At 43.0% G+C, this 25,753-nt stretch overlaps 1 protein-coding gene across 1 annotated transcript in view; it reads right to left on the bottom strand.

Annotated features, from left to right (window-relative positions):
- Window positions 1-25,753, bottom strand: part of PCNX2 (pecanex 2) — a 296,677-nt gene that overhangs the window by 54,341 nt on the left and 216,583 nt on the right. The window contains exons 24-25 of the mRNA XM_034662505.1: window positions 5,468-5,526; window positions 1,338-1,553 (exon numbers count right to left, since the gene is read on the bottom strand). Of these exons, the coding sequence (XP_034518396.1) occupies window positions 1,338-1,553; window positions 5,468-5,526 (275 nt within the window). The remainder of the gene's footprint in view (window positions 1-1,337; window positions 1,554-5,467; window positions 5,527-25,753) is intronic.

The following is a 25,753-nucleotide window of genomic DNA, read 5'->3' as shown; positions in this document are numbered from 1 at the left end:
GGCATTTAAAAAGTAAATATCCAACATGGAGTCCTTGATGCCCCTCCCAAACCCCAAACTGCTGTTCTTCATCCAGGCTTCCCAGTCTCAGTAAAGGCACTTCTGTCCACCCAGGTGCTCAACCTGGAAAATGGGGAGCAAGCCGATCCTCCTCTCTCCCGCACATCCCAACGCTGAGCCCAACCCTTTCCACCTCCAAATCTCCCTGCACGTCTCTGTCTCCCCCCTCCTCTCCTGTTTGGGTGACACTCCTAAAGGGCTCCCCATTATGCACAGAATAAATGCAGCCCCTCACCCTGGCTGGGAGGCTCCATGTGCCTGGACTCCCACCCCCTCCTGTGCCACGCTGCTCGTGAGCTCTGGTCACGTCAGGGCTCCCTGCTCATCCGCGTACCGTGCAGAAGCTCCTAGACGCAACATCCTTCTTCCTGTCGCCTTCCCTGGGCGCCCAGTCTAACGTAGCAGCGCCTCAGCCCCGCCCTGTGCGGTGACGTCACAGACACCTGATTGCCCTTCTTCAGGGCACTTTCCACCATTGATTAGTTTGCTCGTTTACTTGTTCCTTTTCCACATCTCCCACTGAAGGTCAACACCACGAGGGCAAGTCTTTGAGGTCACGTGCCCGCGGCACCTCCAGCATTCGAACTCGGCTGGACACAGAGGAGGTGTTAGAGAAACACGTACTGAATGAGGGAATGACCAAAGAACACAGGAGAAGGCCCCGAGAGCACATATACTGTGCTAATCCCTACGTGCTCCACCACTTGGATGAATGGGAAAACCGGGGTCACGCCATCAAGATTCAGGTCAACTCAGCAACCGCAAAGGAATAAGCACCCGCATCGTGCACACATATACGCGATCTCGGTTCAGTCACACAACTTTATGAGGCCGCCATTCTTCTTCCTCTTCTCATCTCACGTTGAAGAAGAAGCTCAGAGGCGGAATGATGGCCTACTGTAGACCACAACACCTGAAACCCCAGGAGCAGGCTCTTTTCAGGGCTGGCTGACCCCCACATGGAGCCCACGCATGTGACACGACCTCCTGTCACTTCTGAGATCTTCCCAGAAGGATTAAAACCAAAGTTCTGATTTGCCCCCCAAAGGTTTACACCCGACAATATGTTTCACCTTGCTACTCCTTCAGATGACTGGGGTGTGTCTTATCGGAACACACAAATAAAGCCAGTTGTAACCAGCTCCCTCGTCCCGCATCTATCTATAGGACAGGCATTAAATTCTTCCTCTTTTATGGCAACTTCTTATGAAAGCTTTGCAAGATAGTTAATTGAGGCAACCGGCTTCCAACAACTTCCACAATGAAGAGATTCTTACCTCGAAATTCCAGTCCTCGAAGCTGAAAGGTGACCAGACCATTTCCAATTTCAATCAGGTGAACAAAAGCATTGAGGTAGTCAGAGGCCAAAATAAAGCAATCGCCGGAGCTGTAGTTACCCCACCGACCAAGAATTAAGTCTCCACACAGGGACTCCTGCAGCGCCCTTGTCAGGTGCTCATAGAAGATGGAATTAAGATTGTTGTCATCATTCCCTAAAGACAGAACAAGAAATACGATCAGTGGGTACTTACTCCTATACACACAGACCTAGGAAACAGTGAGTTGTCATTTGATCAAGGATAAATCAGGCTTTTTAGATACTTTGTCCATTTTTGTTGACTTTGTGAGACCCTCCTATTTTTTCCCCTTTATTTTCCTTCTGGGCAGTCTCATCTATACAAATGGATTAAATTATTGTCTTAATGCAGATGACTTACAGATTCATGCCACCAGCTGATGTCTCTTGTCTAAGCTCTAGACCTGTGCACCCCCTTGTGTACTTAACATCTACTCTTGTGTGTCTCAAACGCTCCTCACCTCCAACATGCCCAGGTTGGGCCCCCATTCTGTTGCCCATCTCAGCAAATGGTACTACCACCCAAACAGCCATCACCCAGGGATCTCTGTTCCCACTCCTTCACAAGCCAGCCTCTCAGTTTTACTTTCTTCAATATTTTTTGCATCTTTCTACCCTCCCCCTTTTGCATTACCCCTACCTTATTCCAAGCTGCATGATTTCTCAAGTGGCCAGCCACACTAGTCCTATGACTCCCCGGTGTCACTTCACTGGGAACTGCTGCCCCATCTCTTCCCTGCAGCACAGCCAGAATGAGCTTTTTGACTTGCGAAGTTGAATGCACTACCTAGGACCCCTCAACCCCATTACTTCTAGCCCTTAGTGGTTTTTCCATGCTCTTAAAGATAGAAACAAGGCTTCTTCGCATCACCTATAATCGGATCCCATATAATTTAGCATTCCCAGGGAAAATCTGGGACAGTCACAGGTATAAGCTAGGAGCAAACCTATGATATATGGACACACAAGAGGCATGTGGGATCTGCTCCCTATTTCAATCTCCATCCTCACTTCACACTAACATCCTCCTCCCTCCTCCCTTCTGCTCAGCACAGAGCTTCTTCCAGAGGGACTCCCGTGCCCTTCCCACCCAGGGCCTTTGTAGACACCAGTCTTTCTGCCTGGGTTGCTCTGCCATTCCTCTCTGGCTTTTGAACACTTACTATTCTTCAGGGCTGCTTCAGGGAAGCCCATGGCCCACTTCGAGGGGCCAAATCCCTGTTACAGTCTCTCAGCCGTGATCCTCGGCTCTGAAGCACCTGTCACAGTCGGAATCTGACTTTTGGGTTTTGTGTATATATGGTTATTTGACACACGTTTGATTTCTCCAGTGCAGTGGAGAAAGAAAAGTGAAGAAGACATGACATGAAGGAAGACAGATCTGTGTCTGAATTTGCTTATTTCTGTGTCCCAACACTGGCAGAAGTCCTAACATGCAAAAGGGACTAAATATCTGTTGAATCATAGATAATGCCATAGATCCTACAGCTTCTTTTAGAAAACTTTGTTTTTAAGAACACACCTGTCAAGTAACTTCGGGGACTTTTTGAAATCAAAGTTATTGAGGAATAGAGACAATAAACAGCATCAACTCATATATATACATATATACATATATATATACATATATATACACACATATATATGTATATATGTATATATACATATATATGCTACAATATAAATGATTACTGCTAGTATTATATATTATATACATGTTCTTGCATATTACGTACAAATAGATACATCATATAGATATCATTTACTATTTTTAAATTACATATATAATCAGATTTATGGAGGGACAATTTATGTAGAGTAAAATTTATCTTTTCTAGTGTGTAATCCTATGAGCCTTAATAAATGCATAGTCACGTAACTGCCAATTAGAAAGATGCATTTGAGATTCACCCCTATTGCTGTACCCAGCAGTCTTTGGTTTCAGCATTGAGTAGTATTCTGTGGTGTGCGTGCACTAGCTATTCATCCATTGGAGGACATTTGGGTTGTTTCCAGTTTTAGTGATTAAGAGGAAATCCACCAAAAATATTCATGAGCAGAAGTTTATGTGAATGTAAGTTTTGGTTTGTCCTGAGTAAACACCTAGGAGGGGGGCTGCCGTTCTCCGAGTGGCTGAACCATGTTTGCATCCCCTCTAGCCACAGTGATTGAGAGTTCTAGCTGTTGTTCATCTTTGCCAAGACTCGGCATTGTCAGCAGTTATGTGTTTGCTTGTTTAATTGTAGCCATTCAAACTGGGTGGATAAGACACCAAGAGAGGAGTGAGGGAAGGGTACAGGAGAGGAGATGGAACTTTGGGGGGGGTGTGGAATGGGGTGTTCGTGGTGCATTTCCTTTAATCTCCCTTCCACTCCCTCTATCAGATCTCTCAGGATGAAGGAAAGAAACATTTTAAAGAGAAGACTGGATAAACTTGGACGTCCTCCTGCTCTGTGGTCTTGTGGGCGGAGGAAGTACCAGGAGGGCCCGCGAGAAAAGTTTGCATTCAATGCTCCTATTTTAGGAGCCTCTTTTGTTGGGGAGTAAACTTCTGGCCCTGGAAAGTCAGAGAAGCAGAGTCGCCCCACAGAGGAAACGCCTAAAGCTAAACTTAAGGTTCCCTTCTAGATTGTCTGTTGGGGTGAAAGCAGCATCAGGGAAGGTCCAGATAAGGCCTGCAGATCTGAACAGAGCTCCTTCTGCTCCGGACCCTGGGGAAAGGGAGCACGAATGGGGGTGCAGGAAAGTGAAGACTGGCCCCTTCCTACATAAGGAAGAGCGCTGATCCACCTGTAAGAAATCTATAAGATAACACATCAAATTATAAATATCCTTGTTGGGCATTCGTGACTGTTGAAGGCCGAATTAAAATGAGTGCACTTCCAACCTGATTATGATTAACGGAGAGAAATAAACTGTTCCGGGGGCTGAGTCATGTCATGTAGTCTAATGAAGTATTAGTGTGCTGAATTTTCATGTGGACAAGTCCTGCCTGACCTACCATTCAATTCATTTCCACTGATGAATCAGCATGCATCCCGAGACCCTAATTAGAGATCACTTTGAGTCCCCGCCCCTTTTAAAGGGAAGGCCTGAATGTGTTTGATATTTAAATAAAACAAAAACAGTTTCAACCACTGAAGTGGAGTCTTTGTAGAAAGAACACCTTCCCCACAGATCCATGTAATTGGGTTAAAATGAGAACAATTATGAAACTGGAAGGAAGATACATTTGTGAAACTGTCCATATGCCTAATGTCAATGGCCATGCGATGTCACAGGGTCCCATGGCTGTGCATCAGAGACACCCGTAGCCCACCCACCCTTGCCATGTTTTACTGACGAATTGAACTTTAGGTCAACAAAAAATAAACCTGTCTCTCCAGGTTTCAAATTAATCATGTATATGCAATTCAAGTATAGATAATGACATGATACAATTCTTCCTAGACAAAACTTTTAGCACAGGGGAGAGAGTGAGGTGGATAAAAATAGAGAAGAGATAAGTTTGCATTCTGTTATCAGGAAAAAAGAGGTAGAATGGTTAAAAATGAAACAGATTACAGAAAGCAAAAAGTAAAATAATTTCCTAGCAGGTAAATTCTTCCATAGCTTGATGTTGAAGGAAGTTTCTGAAGACTTTTGGACCCTAGATCCTGGAATGGTTTGCCTTTGAGGACATCATAACGCTGACAGTTTTCCAAAGAGTATTTTTGCTACAAGACCAACAGCAAGGTTTAGAGTCTGTATTTGCCTTTTGTCACACAGAAACTAAAATGTCGTCACTGACAGAGTCATTCTATACTGAACAGGTACCTCATCAATTCTAAGTAATGGAGAAAAGCATTTCTAAACCAAATCAGGATGCTTGGTCAGTCTATTTGTATAGTTTTAATTTTCTAGTCAGCATATTTATTACCAAGACATACATTACCTCCACAGTGACTAAAAAGAGTGAGTACTCATTTCCCTTGTTTGGGCTGAAGGAATCCATCTATATAAGGAAATAAATAAAGAGTTTAAAAAGAGAGAAGGAAGGTGTCTTCTTACCTAGATCCTTTTCAATTTGGACCACCAGTCTCGTGTTGGAATTATCCACGCGCCGTGTGCTAGAAGGGACCATAAAAGGGTAAATAAACGGTCATGACTAGATCATCACAAACGAGAGAGAGTCGGTTTCCAGAATTGGCTGTGTGGTAGAGAATGCAGGGGACATGGAGCTCACCAATCAGGGTGATTGCTCCAATGTGACAATGCTGCAGGAAGAGAGAGGGGTCTCATGATAAGGCAGAGAGGGAAAAGTACAAGAAACACGTGGACGGGAGAGATGATGACATCTCAGGATTGGGAGACCAGGCTTGTGCCTTATCACGTTTGAGCACCAGGTCCATAAAATAAAAGCAAGGGCTTGAACTGCCAATGGAAAGTAACTCACTTTCCGATTTTGAAAGCGGTGCACACACAGGCATCTTTCTTTTCCAACCGATCCTAGAAAACTGGGGTGAGCAGTCAGTGTCTCCACCACTCGCTTTCAAGTGCTGGGCGCTTTCTTACAGGGCTCTCTCTTCCATTGAAGCACAAGAATGAAATTGGCTCTTACAAACTTAGAAGATGACAACAGATTGTCTGTAGTCATGGCAACAAATGGCCATCAGGACCAGTTTTTAATCTCTCTAGTTACGACAACTCACCTCCGTTCAGAGCCTCGGAGCCAAGCCATGTGGCCCCTTGCTTCTGAAAGCCAGCCAGTGAGGGTCGGACTTACTCCAGACTTCCGAGGGGCGACCGATCAACAGTGTGTCCCCAAGTAACTGCCTGTGCCGATGGTATCAACCCACTCTGCTTCTAATACCTCAGCTGTCCTTGAACTTCACATGTCCCAGAAACCCTTTATAAGCGCAACAGTCAGCTCTGCTCAGAGAAACTGGACCTGACCCGCTTTGTCTTTTTAGTTCAGATATTCAGTGGTGGTCTCATAATCCTTTGAAGGATGAAATTTGAGATTGACTTCAACCACATGGCCTTGGATATTTAACTGTTCATGATGTACAAACATGGTGATTTCATACAGTTAAACCGAAGCCATTAAGAAAGGGCTTTCACTAGAAATAAATCATTGAATATAGGTTTACATACAAGTTTGACCAATAATGAGGGTCCTACTCACATTTGTGAAAAAACTGATCTTTAGCATGCCTGGCCCCTGCCTTTGCTTTCTCTCCTCCAACCATGCTAGCTTTTGTCCACGTCTTCAGCATGCCCCGGCTTCCTATTCCTGTCACCCTGCCTTCTTCGGCATCCTCTGCAACTCTTGCGTCCTCTACTTGGAGTCCTTACCACCCCACCTGCCTTCCTGACAGAACCTCTGGTCTTCAAGTCTGGCCCCAGAATCGCTCTCAGGGAGGCCTTCCTGACACCTGCTCTAGGTGAGACTCATGTCATATGCTCCCTCACACATCGTACCTCTCCTGTGGGGAACCTGTCATGTTAATATTGCTAACAATGATGACAGCTAATATTTCAGCAACACTTCTCTGCATAAGTACTTCACGTGAGTTAACTCATTATACAAGAACCTTGGTAGGTAGGTATTATTATTATTATACCCATTTCCTCCAAAGAGGAACTTGAGACACAGTGAAATTAAGGCCACACGTAAGTGTATAATTTGAACCCAGATGGCTGACTCTACCATGTCATATATTTCTTCGTGTGATTATTTGATTATATCCACCCTCTTACACCAGACCCTAAGGAGCATGAAGACACCTTTGCTCACAACTGGCATGAATAAATGAAGAGTCCAAAATAATGCTGTTTCTAACGTTATTTTTTCTCTCATGACATCTGCTAAGAAGAAAGGAGACTAGCCGCCACTAACTTATACTTAAACATGATCGTTGATATCCTGAGTGTGATTTAATAAATGACAAGCACTTGTTAGTAGTAATGGTGCTTAGGAAGACACCTCAGAATGCAGACTTCTGTTGTGAACTTGTCTCTTGGGAATCAGAAGAGATTTTTAAAAAATGCTTAGATGGAACTAAGAAAAAAAAAGTATTCGCTTTTCCTCATCTGTCTCAGATATTCGGGAACCATCTAGGCAAGATCCTATTGGAGCTTTGTGGGACAGATTCTGCAGATGGGATGGATTTCTTCTCTCCAGAAGAAATATTCAGTTGCATCTCAAAAAGGCTGTTAAACCCTACCACTCTGTTCTATTACTGCTTCAGTTCTCCTTCCAAATACCCTCAGATCAGCTATGAAAGTAAAAGAGCCCAGGGTGGTGAAAAATGCAGCAAACAACAAAATTCTTTCTAATGAAGGCGAAATCCCATGTCGGCATAATAAGTCCCTAAACGGAATTTTAATTTCACCTGAAGACCTACGACAAATGGAATTTTCAGCAGCAGAATAAACAATTTTTAAAGTGGGGCTGAGCCAAAAGAAAGTCATTTATCAAACTCCTTGGGGAATTAGAACACCTTCTGAAACTATGTTAACTGGAAAGCTATCTTTTCAAAAGGTTATAGGACGCAGAGGGCTAAATTTGATCAGCAATAACTAAGCTAAGCTGCCTGTGTACCCCAGGGCCTCTGGCTCTCCACCAGACTCTCTAAGAAGGTGAACTGTCAGCCATACTGGGTAATTTGAGCTTTTCTCCAGTGCTTTCCTCCTGTACATTTGGTGCTTACCACTCAAAGGTGCTAATTAGCTCAGTAATTGGATTTCTGCCTTAACTGTCCAATTGCATAAACATCAATTCTGTTTGCTCAAAGAGAAAATGGGGGCTTGTATCTCACGCCTCAATCTCAAGGGGGGTACAGAATGCTGGTACATGTTAGGTGTGCATCTCTCTGCACATACTCTTCCTAGCACCTGCCTGGCAAGTCCCTGTTCATTGCTAGGCAACATCGTCCGGAGGGCCACAGGCCAACAGTCTAGTCATAGGCTTTTCCAGATAGGCTGACTTGCTCCGAAGCATCTTCCCTTACGTTAACATGGAATGCAGATAACTGAGCTAGTTTCTTCCCTCAAATTGTGCTTTCTCACCTCCTGATGTGTCTCCCTAAGTCAAGCACCTTCTCTCTTATATGGTTTCACCGGAGGCACTTAAATAATTTAAGAGTAATTTAATTATACTGCTTCAAATTCCAATTTTGAGGGGCGCCTGGGTGGCACAGCGGTTAAGCGTCTGCCTTCGGCTCAGGGGCGTGATCCCGGCGTTATGGGATCGAGCCCCACGTCAGGCTCCTCTGCTATGAGCCTGCTTCTTCCTCTCCCACTCCCCCTTCTTGTGTTCCCTCTCTCGCTGGCTGTCTCTATCTCTGTCGAATAAATAAATAAAATCTTTAAAAAAAAATTCCCATTTTGAGCACACACAGACTATTTATGGGAGAATTATTCCTGTTTTTTCAATGAGGAAGTGTGACTGGCTAAAATAAAAAGTTTGATGGGTGTCTGTTCCTATAGCAAAGCCAGAATGGAGTTATGGATGGAGTGTAGTTCTATTCATGGGACAGGATGGCATTCAAAAATCTAGACAAAAGAAGATAGTCAGAGCTTAAATAGGACACTGTCACCTTTTAAATTGGATGTATACACAAGGTTCATTCGGGTTTGTTTTGCATCTTTACTTTTTGCTGCCACTGACAATCATACTAGTTCTCTCAAAGCCAGTGCTGCTCTTCTGGCTGCTGGGTCACCATGTGCTTCAGAATGACTTGGCATGAGACATTTCCTGAAGGCACAGGGTTATATAGTTGGCATAGTGGGCTCTGCCTGACGACAGGCATTCAGGTAACCACCAACCTTGCTACCATCTGGGAGGACTTGTCTAGTTCTGGCTCCCAGTACCTTAGGGAGTAGCTGTTTGGGATCCCAAAGCAAAGGTGAGGGGGTCTTTGGCACAGTCAGTTAAGTATCCAACTCTTGGTTTTGGCGCAGGTCATGATCTCAGGATCATGAGATGGAGCCCTGTGGGGCTGCTTGGGATGCTCTCTTCCCTTGCCCCTCTCACTTGTTTGCACTATCTCTCTCTCTCAAATAAATAAATACATCTTAAAAAAAAAAAGATAGGGGGTCTTTGTCAATGCAGCCACCTTTGATGGGCCTGGGCTTTGACTTCTAACTCCACCTGAAAGTAACAAAGCAGTGCTCCCTTTCTCCTGCCAGAATGGTGTCAGAGAAAGCAATTGAGACAGAAGGTTTAAATAACATCCAGAGTCTCATAACATTGTACCCAGAATATCCAGATCTCAATAGAAAATTACTTGTCATAATGAGAAACAGGAAGATCTCAGAGTGAAAAAAGACAATTAATAGATGCCAACACTGAGATAACAGAAATGAGAGAATTATCTGACAAAGATTTAGAACTAGTGCTCATAAAATTCTTCAATAAGCAATTAAGAGTACTTTTGAAACAAAAGGAAAAATAGAATCTCAACCAAAAAAATAGAAAGTCAGCAAGGAAATAGAAGATACAAGAAGAACCAAATAGAAATTTTCTAAGCAAAAATATACAATAGAAGTAAATACAAAATAATACAAAATATATGTGCAAAATAAAAAACTCAGTGGAAGGACTCAGTTGCAAAACAACAGAGACAGAGAAAACAATCAATGAACTGGAAGTTAGAACAATAGATATATAATCTGAACAACTGAGAGAAAAGACTAAAAAAGCATGAAGTCTCAGAGACCTGTGGGAGTATGACAAAAAATGTAACATTCTAGTCATCAGAGTCCCATGAGAAGAGGAGAAATTGGAGATAAACTCAAGGAAGTTCACACCAAGACACATCTCACAGTCAAGCATATACCAAGTTGGAACATAACCTGGAACGTAAAACTATGTCAACAAATTTTTAAAAACTGAAATAATACCAAGTGTATTTTCCAACCACAATAGACTCAAACTAGAAATCAGTAACTGAAAGATAACAAGAAAATATTCAAACAGTTGCAAACTAAACAACACATTTTTTTTTTTAAGATTGATTTGTTTATTTTAGAGAGACAGCATGCGCAACCGTGGGGTGGAGGGGCAGAGGGAGAGGGAAGGAGAATCCAAGCGAACTCCGTGCTCAGCACGGAGCCTGATGTGAGGCTCAATCCCACAACCCAGAGATCATGATCTGAGCTGAAACCAAGGGTCGGATGCTCAACTGGCTGTGGCACCCAGGTGCCCCAAGCAACACAATTCTAAATAACCCATGTGACAATGACAAAGTTTCAGTGGAAATGAAAATGAAGTAAACTGAAAGAAAATGAAAACAGAACATATCAAAATTGGTGGGACACAACTAAAACAGTAGTGAAAATTCACTAAGTACAGAAGGGCAGAAAAATAATATTAGCTAAAACAATTTTTAAAAAAAGAAGAAAGCGGGAGTCTACTCAATTTCAAGGCTTATTATGTGACTTCAGTGATGAAGACTGTATAGGATTGGTGGAGGGAATTACACAGAGATCAATGAAACAGAACGAAGAACCCAGAAACAGACCCACACAAATGTGTCCTACTTAACTTTTTAAAAAAAAATATTGAGGTAAAATTTGCTTAACATAAAATTCATAATTTGACATTTCAAAGCAACAATGGATTGGCTTTTAATCCATTCACAAAGTTGTGTGACTGTCGCCACTACCTAATTCTGGACTATTTTTATCACCCCCAAAAGAAACCTTATACCCATTAAGCAGTCACTCCCTGTTCATCCCTTTCCCCAGCCCCTGACAACCACCGATGTGTTTTTTGTTTCTGTGGATTTGTCTATTCCAAGCATTCCATATAAATGGAATCCCACTATATGCACCGTTTTGTGTCTGGTTTCTTTAGTTTTGTATAATGTTTTCAAAGTTCATCTATGTTGTAGCATGTATCAGTATTCCATTCTTTTTATGGCTAAATAATATTCCATTGTATGATGTATGACATTTTGTTTGTCAATTCATCAAATAATGACATCTTCATTGTTTTCAATTTTGGCTAGTATGAACAATGATTCTAGGAACATGGACTCTGTGCACAAGTTTTTGTTTGAAAACTTTCTTTGAAATTTTCTCGGGCGTATACCTCAGAGTGGAATTGTCTTTCTTTGATAGTGTACTTCGATGTAAAAAGCTTTTAATTTCAATAATCTAATTTTTCTTTTGTTGCTTGTGACTTTGGTGTTTAAGAATTCATTGCAAATCGAGGAGTTTTATAGTTTTAGCTTTTTACACCCAACTCTGAGTCATTTTGATTTAATTTTTGTATATAATGTGATGTAAGGGTTCAACAGCATTCTTCCGTAAGAGGATATCTAGTTGTCTCAGCATCATTTGTTGAAAAGACTGTCCTTTCCCCCACTGAAAGGTCTTGGCCCTCTTGTGGAAGTCAATTGACCGCAGATGTATAAATTTATTCTTGGACTCTTGATTCTACTCTATTAAGCTATATGTCCACCATTGTACCTGTGACACATTGTTTTGTAGTAACACTGTAACTTTACAGTAAGTTTTGAAATTGAGAAGTGTGAGTCCTCCAACTTTTGCTTCTAAAAATTGTTCTGGCTACTCAGGGTCCCTTGAAATTTCAGAATTAATTGAATCTGTAGAACAATTTTAGGAATACCACTTTTTAAACTGATGAACATAGGATGTCTTTCCATTTATTTGTCTTCTTTAATTTCTTTCAATGATGTTTCTAGTTTTTGGTGTTCATGTTTTCCACTTCCAGTTCATCTAGGCTAATCTGTTAGTATATGATGGTTTATAGATCGCTCTTATAATCCTTTTATTTGTGTAAGGCTGGTAGTAATGTCCTCACTTTTATATGTTATTATAGTAATTTGCCTTCTCTCATTTTTTCTTGGTCATTCTAGATAAAGATTTGTCAGTGTTGTTGATATTTTCCAAGAACCATTTTTTGTGTCATCTGTTCTCTCCATTGTTTTTCTATTCTCTGTTTCATTTGTTCCCAGTCTAATTTTTATAATTTCCTGCTGCCTGCTTGCTTTGGGTTTACTTTGCTTTTCTTTTTCTGGTCACTTAAAGTGGAAGATTGGGTGACTGATTTGGGATTTTTCTTATTTTTTAATGTAAGTATTTACAGGTATGAATTTTCCTCTGAATACCGCTTTTGCTACATTCCATAAGTTTTGATATCTTATGTTTCCATTTTCCTCCAGCACAAAGTTTTTTGTTTTTTTTTTTTAATTTTCTTTTGTCATTTCCTCTTTGACCCACTGGTTGTTTGAGACAGTTTTATTTGACACATATTTGGGGATTTTCCAGATTTCCTCTTGCTGTTGATTTATAATTTCATTCCATTGTGGTTGGAAAACATACATTGTACAATTTCAATCCTTTTACATTTACTGAGGTTTGTTTTACGGTCTAGCATATGGTCGACCCTGGAGAAGAGTCCATGTGCACTTGACAAGAATGTCTTTCTAAAAACTTTTCCCTGCAAAATACTCTGTTAAGAGGATAAAAACCCATGGTACAGGGGCGCCTGGGTGGCGCAGTCGTTAAGCGTCTGCCTTTGGCTCAGGGCGTGATCCCAGCATTCTGGGATGGAACCCCACATCAGGCTCTTCTGCTGGGAGCCTGCTTCTTCCTCTCCCACTCCCTCTGCTTGTGTTCCCTCTCTCGCTGGCTGTCTCTCTGTCAAATAAATAAATAAAATCTTAAAAAAAAAACAACCCATGGTACAGGGAGAAAATATTTTCAAGCCACATATCCCACAAAGTGCTAGTATCTAAAATATATTAAGAACTCTCAAAACTCAACAGTAAAAAAAAAAAAAATCCAATTAGAAAACAAGCACAAGACTTGAACAAACAGTTCCCTGAAGAGATTATACCAATGGCAAATAAGTTCAGTAGAAGACGTTCAACACCGTAAGTCATTAAGGAAATATAAATTAAAACCACTATGAGAGATCACCATACGCCTATCAGAATGGATAAAAGAAAAAATAGTAAAAACACCTGCCAAAGATCTGGAGAAACTGGATCTTTCATACATTGCTGGAGGGGATGTAAAATGGTATACAGCACCTCTGAAAAAAGTTTGGCAGTTTCTTAAAACACTACCGTATGACAATTGCATTCCTAGGCAATTATCCCAGAGAAGTGAAGACTAATGTTCACTCGAAATGTCCATAGCAGCTATATTCATAATAGCTCCAAACTGAAAACACCACAGATGCCCTTCAATGTGTGAGTTGTTAGAGACTGTGGTATATCCATGCATTCAGCTTTAAAAAGGGGCAAACTACTGACACACACAATGACCTGAATGAATGTCCACTTGATTATGGTGAGTGAAAACAGCTAATCTGGGGCACCTGGGTGGCTCAGTCAGTTAAGCGGCGGCTCTTGATTTTGGCTCAGGTCGTGATCCTAGGGTCTTGAGATCGAGACCCACATGGGGCTCCAAGCTCAGAGGGGAGTCTGCTTGAGATTCTTTCTTCCTCTCCCTCTGCCCCTCCCCACTCTCTCTCTCTCTCTCTCTCCTATGTCTCCCTCTCTTTCTCTCACATTTCTCTTTCATCTTATTTTTTTTATTTATAATAATTTTTTTATTATATTATGTTAGTCGCCATACAGTACATCCCTGGTTTCCAATGTAAAGTTCGATGATTCATTAGTTGCGTATAACACCCAGTGCACCATGCAGTACGTGCCCTCCTTACTAACCCATCACCAGCCTATCCCAATCCCCCACCCCCCTCCCCTCTGAAGCCCTCAGTTTGTTTCTTAGAGTCCATAGTCTCTCATGCTTCATTCCCCATTCTGATTACCCCCCTTTCTTTATCCCTTTCTTCTCCTACCGATCTTCCTAGTTCCACACTTCTCTTTCAAATACATAAATAAATTTTAAAAAAAAGAAAATAGCTAATCCCACAAGGTTAAATACTGTGTGATTCCAGCTATACAGCATTTTTGAAATGACAAAATTACAGAGTTGGAGAATGGATTAGTAGTTGTCAGGAATTAAGTAGGGGGTAGCAGTAAGAAAGATGAGCGTGAGCTTATGGGAGGGACAACAGGAGAGAACTTTGTGGTGGTAGAAAAGCTCTGTATCTTGACTGTATCAGCATCAGTATCCTGATTGTGATAGTTTTGCAAGACGTTAACATCTGTAAACTGAGTAAAGAATATATGGGCGCTCCCTCTGTATTATTTCTCTCAACTGTCACTGAATCTATAAAGAGCTAAAAAAAAAAGTTTAAATAAAAAAATTTCCATAGCTAACAGCAAGCTGAATTTAGTTACTATAATAATAATGCATTCATGTGCAATTTTCATTACTGATCTGAATTCGCTTACATTTCCAATTAAGATTGCTTCTCCTATTTCAGCCAGAAGAATCCAAGATTATCCAACATTTCAAATACAGGATATGAAGTCCAACTATTCATTCACTGGAAGGTCATAAATATTTAAGGGCTGAAAAGTGTTTCTTCTCTTTCTGCAAATGCAACTAATAAAAATAGTAATAAAAACATTCGAGTTGCATGCGGTTGGGTAAAGAGTCAGCCAAAGGGGGACTTGAATAAATAGAGATGCAGAGGATTATAACAGATTCATAAAGATTAAATTATCAAGAAGGTGCTGGTTTTTCCCCAAGTTTAACATGCTTGATTTAAGGTTTTGACTTCTGGGTGCTATACCCTTCCGGTAGCAAGAGGCAATTCATTTAGAGTTGTGGGTGAAATTTCTCCTGCGAATGAAGACACATGTAGTTTTTTTTCTCTTTTTTTTTCTTATTAGAGACCAGGGGAATGCACAGAATTTGGATTAAGATAAGCTTGGTCATCCTTGGCAATGAGTGAACCCCATTTGTGTACTGGTGCGTGCAGCCTGGATGAATGAACTCAGGTCCTCCCGTTTGCATGGCTGCTTGTCTCAGGAGAGGCAGCAACTTGAGAAAACACAGTCTCTGAACATGAAGCCGTTAACACACGGTATTGTTTTGTCACTGAGGGATGTGGCACTTAATAAAAGCCCGCCAGCACGTTTCCCGCTGAGCTGGACTTCACTTTTCCTTTGCTAAGTTTTCTTCGCTTCCAGAACATGACACTGCACTCTGCTCATTCCGTCCTAAAACCCCAACACTAAAGCTGCAATGTTAAGTCAATAAAACCTGATTTCTGTTTCTAACTTGGTTAATGACTTATTAAACTGTGTGAGGGGTGTAAAGGAGAGAGTCGCTTAATTCTTCTGATCCCGTTGTCTCGGTGCATAAAATGGCAACTAAACATTGCACAGGACTTTGGGTAGGAAATTAAAATGCAGAGCTGCGCCGATGCCTGCCAACTTATGCAAAACTAAACAAAGAACGCTTTAACCTTGTAACAGTTGGCCAGTCACCCCAGGGAACAATGAGAGACGATGGGTAAATAGAAAATGCTTTTGCTATCCCTGCATCAATACATCTGGGCATCGATTTTTCTGTAATGGGGAAAAATGCATAGTAAAGTTTATCCTGAAAATGTTTTTCAAATTGATTTTTCAAATACTAAAATAGTTGGTGTCGAATCTTGGCTCCAGGAGCTCAAGAATAATAGGCAACGGATAATCAGTTCATTCATCTCTCCCAGTTGTCCTGCATTTGCCCCAGCCTTTCCCTAAACAAATTATTTTTTAAAATTTATTACTGAAGTATAGTTGACATACAATGTTATATTGGTTTCAGGTGGACGACATGGTGATTGGACAATGCTATACGTTACATAATGCTCACCACGATTAAGGGGAGTCGCTACACAGCATTATTTCAATATTGTTGAATTATTGACTATATTCCCTATGCTATACTTTACATCCCTGCAACTTATTCATTTTATCACTTGATGTTTGTACCTCTTCATTCTCTTCACCTATTTCACTCATTCCCCCCATCCACCTCTTCTCTGGAAACCACCAGTTTGTTTTCTGTATTTATGAGATTGTTTTCTTATTTGCTCATGTGTTTTGTTTTTTAGAGTCCACATATAAGTGAAATCACATGATATTTCTCTTTCTCTTACTGACTTATTTCACTTAGTGTAATACCTAGGTCCATCTGTGTTGCTGCAAATGGCAAAATCTCCTTCTTTTTTATGGCTGAGTAATATTTCATTATATATATATAAATATTCCATTATATATAGAGAATTTACATATCTATATATAGATATATAGAGATATAGATAAATATATATCTTCTTTATGCATTCATTTATCAAAGCACACTTGGGTTGCTTCCATATCTTGGCTATTGTAAATAACACTGTAAACATAGGGGTGCACAAATCTTTTCAAGATAGTGCCAAGAACAGCTGCTTTGACAATGCTAAGAAACCCTCCTCCCCGGTGGCTTTTCTTTATCCATGATAACTTTACATAGAAAGCTAGTGTTCTATCACCCTGGACCGCTCTTAAAAACTGCTTTTTAAAAACTTCGTTTCCTACCCAATTTTCTTTTTTCTTTTTTTTTTTTTTTAAAGATTTTATTTATTTATTTGACAGAGATAGAGACAGCCAGTGAGAGAGGGAACACAAGCAGGGGGAGTGGGAGAGGAAGAAGCAGGCTCATAGTGGAGGAGCCTGACGTGGGGCTCGATCCCATAACGCCGGGATCACGCCCTGAGCCGAAGGCAGACGCTTAACCGCTNATTTCCTACCCAATTTTCTTAAAACCCACTAAGAACTTTCTCTCCTTCCTCTTCCCCAAACTTCAAAGTCTACCTCTCTCCAAAGCCTTCCCTGACACTAGGAAAATAAGCTCCGACTCTATAACCTCTAGAAGAAATTCTTNCAATTTTCTTAAAACCCACTAAGAACTTTCTCTCCTTCCTCTTCCCCAAACTTCAAAGTATACCTCTCTCCAAAGCCTTCCCTGACACTAGGAAAATAAGCTCCGACTCTATAACCTCTAGAAGAAATTCTTTCTTTACTGTCACATAGGAAGGAATCACAAGTGGAAAAGGAATGCAATACATTAAATTACCCTTGTTTCTATTAGATAATAGATTTTTTTTCTAATTCCCAAGTATGTGATTATTTTTCATCATTGGTCATTTTTCATCAAAAAATCTTGAAGGGGAGCATCAGTATAGGTAACTGTTTACAGAGAGAAGCAAATACAGCAATCCAGACACGAGAAAGTATTATAAACCCTATGACTGGTGATGATGGCAGAATGTTTCCAAAGGGACAAGAAAAAAACAGTATGGCTTCCATGCCCACATTATGTACTACTTTCATTAATCAGTTGGTATCACTTGGTACCACTGTGTCCAAGAAGCGGCAACCATATGCAAAGCATGGGCCAGGTCTCTTGGCTCTCATTAAAGTGGGATTAAAGTCAGTCATGGAAATATGCACAGGTAACAAGATTAAAGGAGCCCCATCTGATCACTAGAATGCTAAGGAATGAGTTTTCACCTAGAGCCTCAAATGCACCCATTCTCCAGGACACAAAGTAGCCTGCCCACAGCCAACTCCATCAGTCATGGGGAGAATGAAAACACAGTGACCATGGCCACCACCATCCATTCTGAGCACTGGCCGATCACAGGAAAGACCTTCTAAAGTGCTCAGGGTTCTTGGGTTCTTGGGGAGTGAACCGGCATTATACAGGGGCCTTGGATTTACACAATAAATTTCCTGCACTATTGTATATGTGATCCAATGCAGTAAAAGAGTTTGCAGATTTAACGTGATTTTAAGAGCTATTTCCTGCTTTCCTTTGTTTGGAAGAAGCCAGCCGGATCTTCAACACTTCCCTAAAAGCTGGGGAAGGACCCCCACTGCCCTCACTTGCTGCAGTGAAAAGGGTTCTGCCCTCATGCTGTTATTGACTTACACCCCCTGAAACCATCCATCAACTGACTCGGTCACAAGGCCTCGCTCCTGCGTGACCTTGAAGTGTAGAGTCAGCAGCCTCAGACAGCCGGGAAGCAGGTGGGCACGTTGGACTCCTTCCTGCAGGCACATGGTCAACTCCACTACTCTGCACTTTCCAAATTCCTTAACTGCGCAGCAAAATGTTAACGGGACCCTGAGTAAAATTATGCACACAGCGTCATGAATAACAAGCTTGAGCCAGTGCTATTTGAGAAATTCGCGGCACTGGAGTTCCTCAAAAGCGTCATCCTTCTGGAATATATTTGCATAATAGCTCATCGCCACACCTGAAGTGTCAAACCTTACCCCTGGGTATGTGTGTGAGAGCCTTCTCATCCATCAGCAAAACAGCAGGATGGGGCCAAGTTCATCATCAAGTTTCTCAGACGTAACAGCATTCAGGCACAGACCAGAAATTCCAGTTGAGACAAATCTGAGGCAGAGAAGGGACGTGGAAGAACCGGCCTCAGACAACGGGGCATGTCAGCCATAGGACCAGAAAGGCTCAAAACTCCTGATCTGCCACTCCGCCCTGGGGGTACCCCAGGGGATGCCCGGCACCTGCTCTGGCTTCGAGCCGAGTTGGAACCACAGCGTTATGGTGATAAAGGTCTGACCTTCATGCTGTCACTCCCCCAAGATAAAAGGTAGAGAGAGAGGATCCCTTTGATAGAAGGCATCACTTGCTTTTATTAGGAACATTTTGATTTCAAGTGACAGAAAAACCCGAATGGGAATGGCTTAAGCAAAGTACGGAATTCACCGGCTTCACACAGCCCGAAGCCCCATTGGGCCCAGCGGGACCCAGGGTGAGGGTGTGCCATCAGGAATCACTCTCCGGGTCCCGTGGCCCTGCATTCCTCTGTTTGCTGTATTCTGGTCCTGTGGCCCTGCATTCCTCTGTTTGCTGTATTCTCAGACTGGTCTCACTTTGTGGGGACAAGAAGGCTGCTCGCGGCAGTAGGCCTGCGTCCCACAACACCCCCAAGGCCAGGGGGACAGAGTGGATCAGCCTGCCCTGCTCGGCTCCCTGCCCCGACGCCCCAGAACTCACTCAGGTCAGGCAGAAACAACAGATCTCTGGGACTCTGTGTGAACTCCAGTCTTTCTTTCACCTTGCCCCTTTGGCCACAGTATCACTCATTTGTCTGTTGCTTACCTGAGGCCTAACGTCCAGAGAAACATGGAATGCAGAGCGAAGTTTCAGCAGAAGGAAATGAAATCCGAGCCAGGCGGGCAGGACTGGAGGCTCTCAGTCAGCCCCAAGTCTCAGGTGTTTCGCTGAGCTTCACGGACACTGAACTCTTGAGCTCCTTTTGGCTTCTCATTCTGCCTTGACACTTTCGTTTATCATCCGTGACTAAGAATGTTCCTTGCTGCTATCTCCTTACTTCTGTTCCTTTTGGGAAGGAACATATGCCCACCCTGGCTGCACCATGAGTCCCAGCGTGGCCCTGCGGTGGCTGAGCTGTGGTAACCCTGAAACACGTCTCTTCTATCAGTCTCAAAGTGATTCCAAAGCATTTTAAGTTACTTAAAATTCTCTAATTCTTATGTGCACCCAGACAGCCCTGTGTCATCCCTTCTGTGGAGGGAGACTCCCAAAGACCTACCGTTAGCTCCTAGGAAAAGTGTGGGCCTTTTTTCATTCCTGTCACAGATGTCTGGAGTTACTGAACACCCTGGAAAATCAAGGGCAAGTGACGGCCTCCAAGAGGAACTTTTCAGATCAGCCATTTTAAAAGAAAATTGCATCTTGAGTTAGTTCGACCCCCTTTCTGGGCCTGAGATTTTATTCACGACTGCAGGTGGTTACTCAGTACCCATGAAGGTCATGGAAGGCTCATTTCTTCTCTAATCTCCTGGCTCTAGACCTGGAAAGGTCTGGAACCAATGCACACCTCATTCACATTGTCAGTGATCACAGATTTCCTAGTGTGAGAGGTCCCACCCTCAGGGCTCTGGCAAGGCTGGGGGAGCCAGGCCACACTCGGAGGGGTACCCCTCACACCTCCCGGCTCGGGCTCTGATGCTGCTGAGAGCCAGCTGGGCAACCGCACGTAACCAGGGCCGGTGAAGGAGGCAGCCCTGCTGAGAACCTCCACGCCATGGCCCCTGGACCCAAAGAAGCCACTTCTGGAGTCAGGCGCACTCCAGGAAGGGGCCCCGGGGCCTGGGCTGCACTGCCTGTCCCTCCAGCCTGGCTCCTCCACTGACCAGGGTCCTTGTGATGGCGCCTCTTTCCAGCCCCAAACAAACCCTTTAACTGGCATTCACAGAATCATTTTAATGTGGGAGGCACTTGAGAGGCTTCGGGACGTAATGGAAAGTGCTCAAGGCTTGGAATAAGACCAGACCTGGTTTAAAGTCTTAGCTCGGCCACCGACGTGTTCTGTGACCTTGGGCAAATTATTTAACTTACCGAGCTTCCTTTTTTTCTGATCTGTGAAATGAGAAAAAATGAAAATCTACTTCCAGAATGGGTATACATATGGGCAAGAATAAATATATTTGGGAAGGTGAGCAGGTGTTCAGTAAATATAAAAATGAGACCAGTATTGCACTACATACTACCTTTATTACTACCATTAATAATACATGGGAGCCCACCACATGCCTAGACATGCATCTGAGAGCTCGAACAGCCCTAAGACATCTGAAAAAGGAGCGTCAAGACTTTTATCTCAATATGTCCAGGCACTTTGTAAACATATCCCAACAAATGTGAAGTAGCTTAATTGCAGGTTGAGATTTGTAAATCCCACCTCTGCATAACTGCAAATTTTAATTATAGTGCTCCATTTTACTATTAACCCAAAAGCCGAATAAGCTTGCTGCTTTGCATTTGAGAAAAAAAAATTGCCTTTTGAGAAACTTCATGCTTTGCACAAAGAACTTACAAACCATGCTTAAAATAGCTCAATGGGTAGAGAATATCCAGAAAAATCTTCCCCATTGTGAAAAGGTAAAAAATAAAATGTGACATTGAGAACTTCTTTCTTTGACTGCCTTGCCCAAGTCAGGCATGCATGGCCTTGTCCCGCACATCCTCATTAACAAACCATGCATGAAGACAGAGATGGTGGCGGGTCTGCAGAGAGCGAAAGTGAGGGTCAGGAGAGGTGAAGAACGGTATCATTGAAATGAACCTCTGTGTATTGGAATATTAAAGCCGATGGGTCAAGAGTTGGTAAAGGAAATGTAAAGTTCTTTTCTTTTCTTTTTTTTTTTTTTAAAGATTTCGTTTATTTATTTGAAAGAGAGAGCAAGCAAGCACAAGCAGGCAGAGGGGCAGAGGAGGAGGGAGAAACAGACTTACTGCTGAGCAGGGAGCCCAATGCCACCCCAGAATGATGACCCTAGCCAAAGGCAGGTGCTTAACTGACTGAGCCACCCAGACACCCCAGAAATGTAAATTTCTGATTTTCATGAAGCCACACACATAAGATTGGGATGATGAAGGCCTGGCTTGGCGACACTTTAGTAAAATAATTGGGAGCTTTTAGATTTTAGAAGGCATAATTGAGAGCAGAACATCTGGGTCACGGGAAGTCACATCTACAGCGAGCTGAGCAGACAACATCTGGAACAAGCTAGAGGGGAGAGTTAGAAACAGCCCAGTAAACATCTGGATGAGGGCAGCGAGGATGCCCAACGTCTGGACCATTTCAAAACGTAGTTAGTGCTGTTTAGCCTGAGAAAGAGGGCAGTGAAGGGAGAGAGCTGTCTTCAAAGCACTGAAGGGTGGGCTATGTAGGAGGCACAAGGATGCCGGGTGTGCTGGCAGCAGAAGGTGTATCCAGGTAGTTGTGGCATCCGGTGACAACAAAGGAACAACACAGTGGGACAACACAAGAAGGTGTATCCAGGTAGTTGTGGCATCCGGTGACAACAAAGGGAAATAACACAGTGAGATTCACGGAAGCCCACAGAGACTAGTTGAAATAGTTTGATCATATAGTCTGTCGTTTGATAAACCACAAAATAGTGAAGCTTCAGGCTGTTTTTCAACTCAGGCAGTTCTGTTGCTCAAGGAACAGGACCAGGCTCTGCGGCAGGGCAAGGCATCAACATAAATGCAGCGCTTAAAGGGGAAGACTAATGTTTAAGGGACATGGGACAGTGCACTGTCTGTGGATTTGATGTTACGTGGTCTCTACTTGTGTCCTTTCACTGGTTGGTATGATTGTGCTCTGCCATTTCAGAAAGAATTTCTGAGAGGTTGTACAGATGTATAAAATATGTCTAAACATAACTGAATGAAAAGTCGAATGAAAGAAGATAGAAATATAGGGAAGAAGAACAAAATGGGGACAGGATTAAGGATAAAATTGCTGTACACAGAAGTGACCTGCACATTTACCACAGTGAACCATGTCTCATTCAGTATTTATGACTTCTGGGAGGCACAGAGAGCCATTCAACCCATTTCACAGATGAGTTAACTGAGGCTCACAGACTGAATAATTTCCCAAACACCTAACCAAGCATATGGGCGGGAACTTTAATAGAGATTTACAAAGCTCACGCTTTGGGATGTACTACCGATGCCTCAGTGAGAGCTGAAGATTAAGTAATGCTGATTATCTTCTTGCTAACTAGGGTGGGACCAAGGACACAGAATACAGAGCTGGATGTTTTTGCAGATCAATCACATGAAGTGACTCCTATTAGTTAAAGCTTAGCATGGTGCCCTCACATAGATGCTTAATGCTCATTTGTGGAGAAGGATAATGCCCGGAATGATTTAATGTTTTATTTTCTTTTTAAAGATGTTATTTCTTTGAGAAAGAGAGACAGAGCATGAGCTGGGGTGGGAGTGGGGGGCAGCAGAAGGAGAAGGAGAGGGAGAAGCAGATTCCCTGCTGAGCTCGGAGCCGGATGTGGGGCTCCATCCCAGGACCCCGGGATCATGACCCGAGCCACCCAGGCTCCCCTGATTTAACATTTTACAACCAATCCGGAGAATCTGATAGAAATGTAACCACCATGAAAGCTGTACTTGTCTTTCAAGTAGCTGTTCTATGTTCTCCTCATAGCGATGGTATTTTGTCTTATACAAGACTTCTGATCTATCCAAACAAACTCATTATTAATGCAACTTTTCATTCATTAGGGCTAAAGACAGTCAGCTGCTTTAGCACCAAGATATTTGCCGAGATAACCAAAAACACAAGTCAATACTTTCTAGCCTAAACATTTGTTTCACGTTAATGACGAAGTTTGGTTATTTAGTGATTGTTTATATATAAAGATCAGGGTGATATATCATAATATCAGAATGTGTTTCTAAAGCTTTTAAAATACCCTGACATAAGTGGATTTATACACACAAAGCACTATTATAACAGTACGTTTGTTGTCCTTGCCTGTGATTTAAGTGGAGACCCCAGGCAGAGCTCATCAAGACAGATTTTTAAGCCGCTATTAGCCAAGAGAACATTAGTTTAACAGTGAACTTTCTAACACCCGCAAATAAGACCCAGATGAGGATTTCCTTTCCGTTTTACACAATATTGTGGGACTCAATCCATTTAAGAAATAGAGGACACCTACTATGTGCACGGCCCCTTGGGGACACAAGATGAAAAAGAAAGAGGTCCAGACTTGGAGGTAAGTATAGTCTATGCCAATCCTGGGTAGAATTTGCTGATGGCCACAAGGCAAATTTATCTTCCAAAGGCAGCTGCTAGACTACCTCTCATCCCAAAGGCCTTCCTCAACCTTACCACTCCCACAGCAAGAGGTGGAATCTGGGTGGGTGTGGATGGATGGGAAATGGGGAGGTCGGGGGAGGGGAGGACACTTAGGTGAAGGGCACAGCCCAAGGCAAGTTTTGGGATGAAAAATCCACAATCTGTGAGGTACGCAGAACATTTTGGGAAATAAGCTGGAAATTGAGATTAAGACTGAGGAGGGTCTATCTCTGTGTTGTCCAGTGAGGTAGCCTCTAGACACATGTGGCTATTGAAATTTAAATTCACTACAATTAAATAGAAGAAGAAAGCGAGCAGTCGTTAGCATTTGAAATAAAAACCAACAGTTTAAGATACAATGAGCTTTCCAGAACTTTTGCAGGGATCCAGATGAGATTTCCTGCCATTTCCTTTCCCGATACCCACCTCTTACTGTCCTGAATTCCATCATTGATCTATTAAGCATTCAGGCACAGGGCTCCATATTCTGATGCTTAACACAAGGTGACAAGCCTGGGTTTTGCATCAGGCACTTTTTCCCCCAGCAGGACTGAATGTTTTCTCCAACTTGGCTCCTTCGAGAGACCTCGTAAAGGCTGGACAGCCTTATACATGCCTGCAGACCCCTCCCCGCCCACAGCCAGGCGAGAGAAGGTAGACCCCTCCCATACCTAACAGCACTAAACTGGGGACACGATGGCTCACAACAGAGTCAATGATTTGTGATACTGAGTAAGGAAATGGGAACCCCGCTCCAGAGGCCCACACTTGTAAGTAACTCACAGAAGCCAACAGTTCAAGCACCACACTGAATCCTGCAAGTGAGGGAACTCAGCAAACACAGAACCACAGAAGCACTTTTCTCCCCGTGGGTGTTAGGATGCCGCCCTGCAATAAGCTCCCCACAGAGCTTGTCCTTTCCCCCTTCAGGTCAGGAAGCTTAAAACGGCGATGCATCTTGCTTATGTCAGATTCCAGGCCAGAAAGACTGGCTCCTAACTTATCTGAGACTAAGAGACAAAAAGGAATCTTTTGTACTAAGATAGAGTTGAAACTATCTCGCACTTTCCTGTAGAGTTAAGAGCAAAGGTATTGCAGGTCCTCTTATTTACAAATGTAAATATGGTTTCAGAGCTACAAAAAGATACCTCAAATTGTCTTCCCCTAAAGAAACTTAAAGTAACAAGCCAGTGCCTGTCATTTTCATTTGCTCCCTGGCTCTGTAAATACGCACGGTATCTCTTTAACCAAACACAAAAGAGGACTCCCGCTTCTGGGCAAAATTTCACACAGGTTCTTGTTACACTGCAAAAAACCCACCTCTCTTGAACATGAGGAGCCTGCCAGGAACCCAGAGGGGCTCCCCACCGCTTCCAGGCCTCCAGCACTGGCCCCACAGGGAGGGTCAGGTTCGATCAGTTCTCGCCCAGGGCACCCCTAAACGTGAGCTTGCTGGATGCGCTGGGCGTAGTCACGGTAAACACCTGTCAGCGTGGGGCAAGGGGGACGGGGACTTCTATGCAGGGCAGTCAGAGACGGATCACAGCAGCATCGGCTCACACGGGCTTTCTGTGCATTAACCCATTTTCTCCTCACGGCACGTCTGTGAAGCAGGTCCCTCATTTTGCCCCCATTTTACAGAAGAGGAGGAGAGGACTGAGGTCACCAGCGTTAAGTGGTAGAAGTGAGATGTGAGCCCAGGCGGGCAGGCACCCCAGGCTGAGTTTTAATCACTACCCCCTACTGCCTGC

This window comes from Ailuropoda melanoleuca, chromosome 6, assembly GCF_002007445.2.
Source record: "Ailuropoda melanoleuca isolate Jingjing chromosome 6, ASM200744v2, whole genome shotgun sequence".
In the NCBI taxonomy this organism is placed as follows: domain Eukaryota; kingdom Metazoa; phylum Chordata; class Mammalia; order Carnivora; family Ursidae; genus Ailuropoda; species Ailuropoda melanoleuca.
Note: the sequence above shows the minus strand (reverse complement) of the source record. Positions and strands in the feature narration are given on the sequence as shown.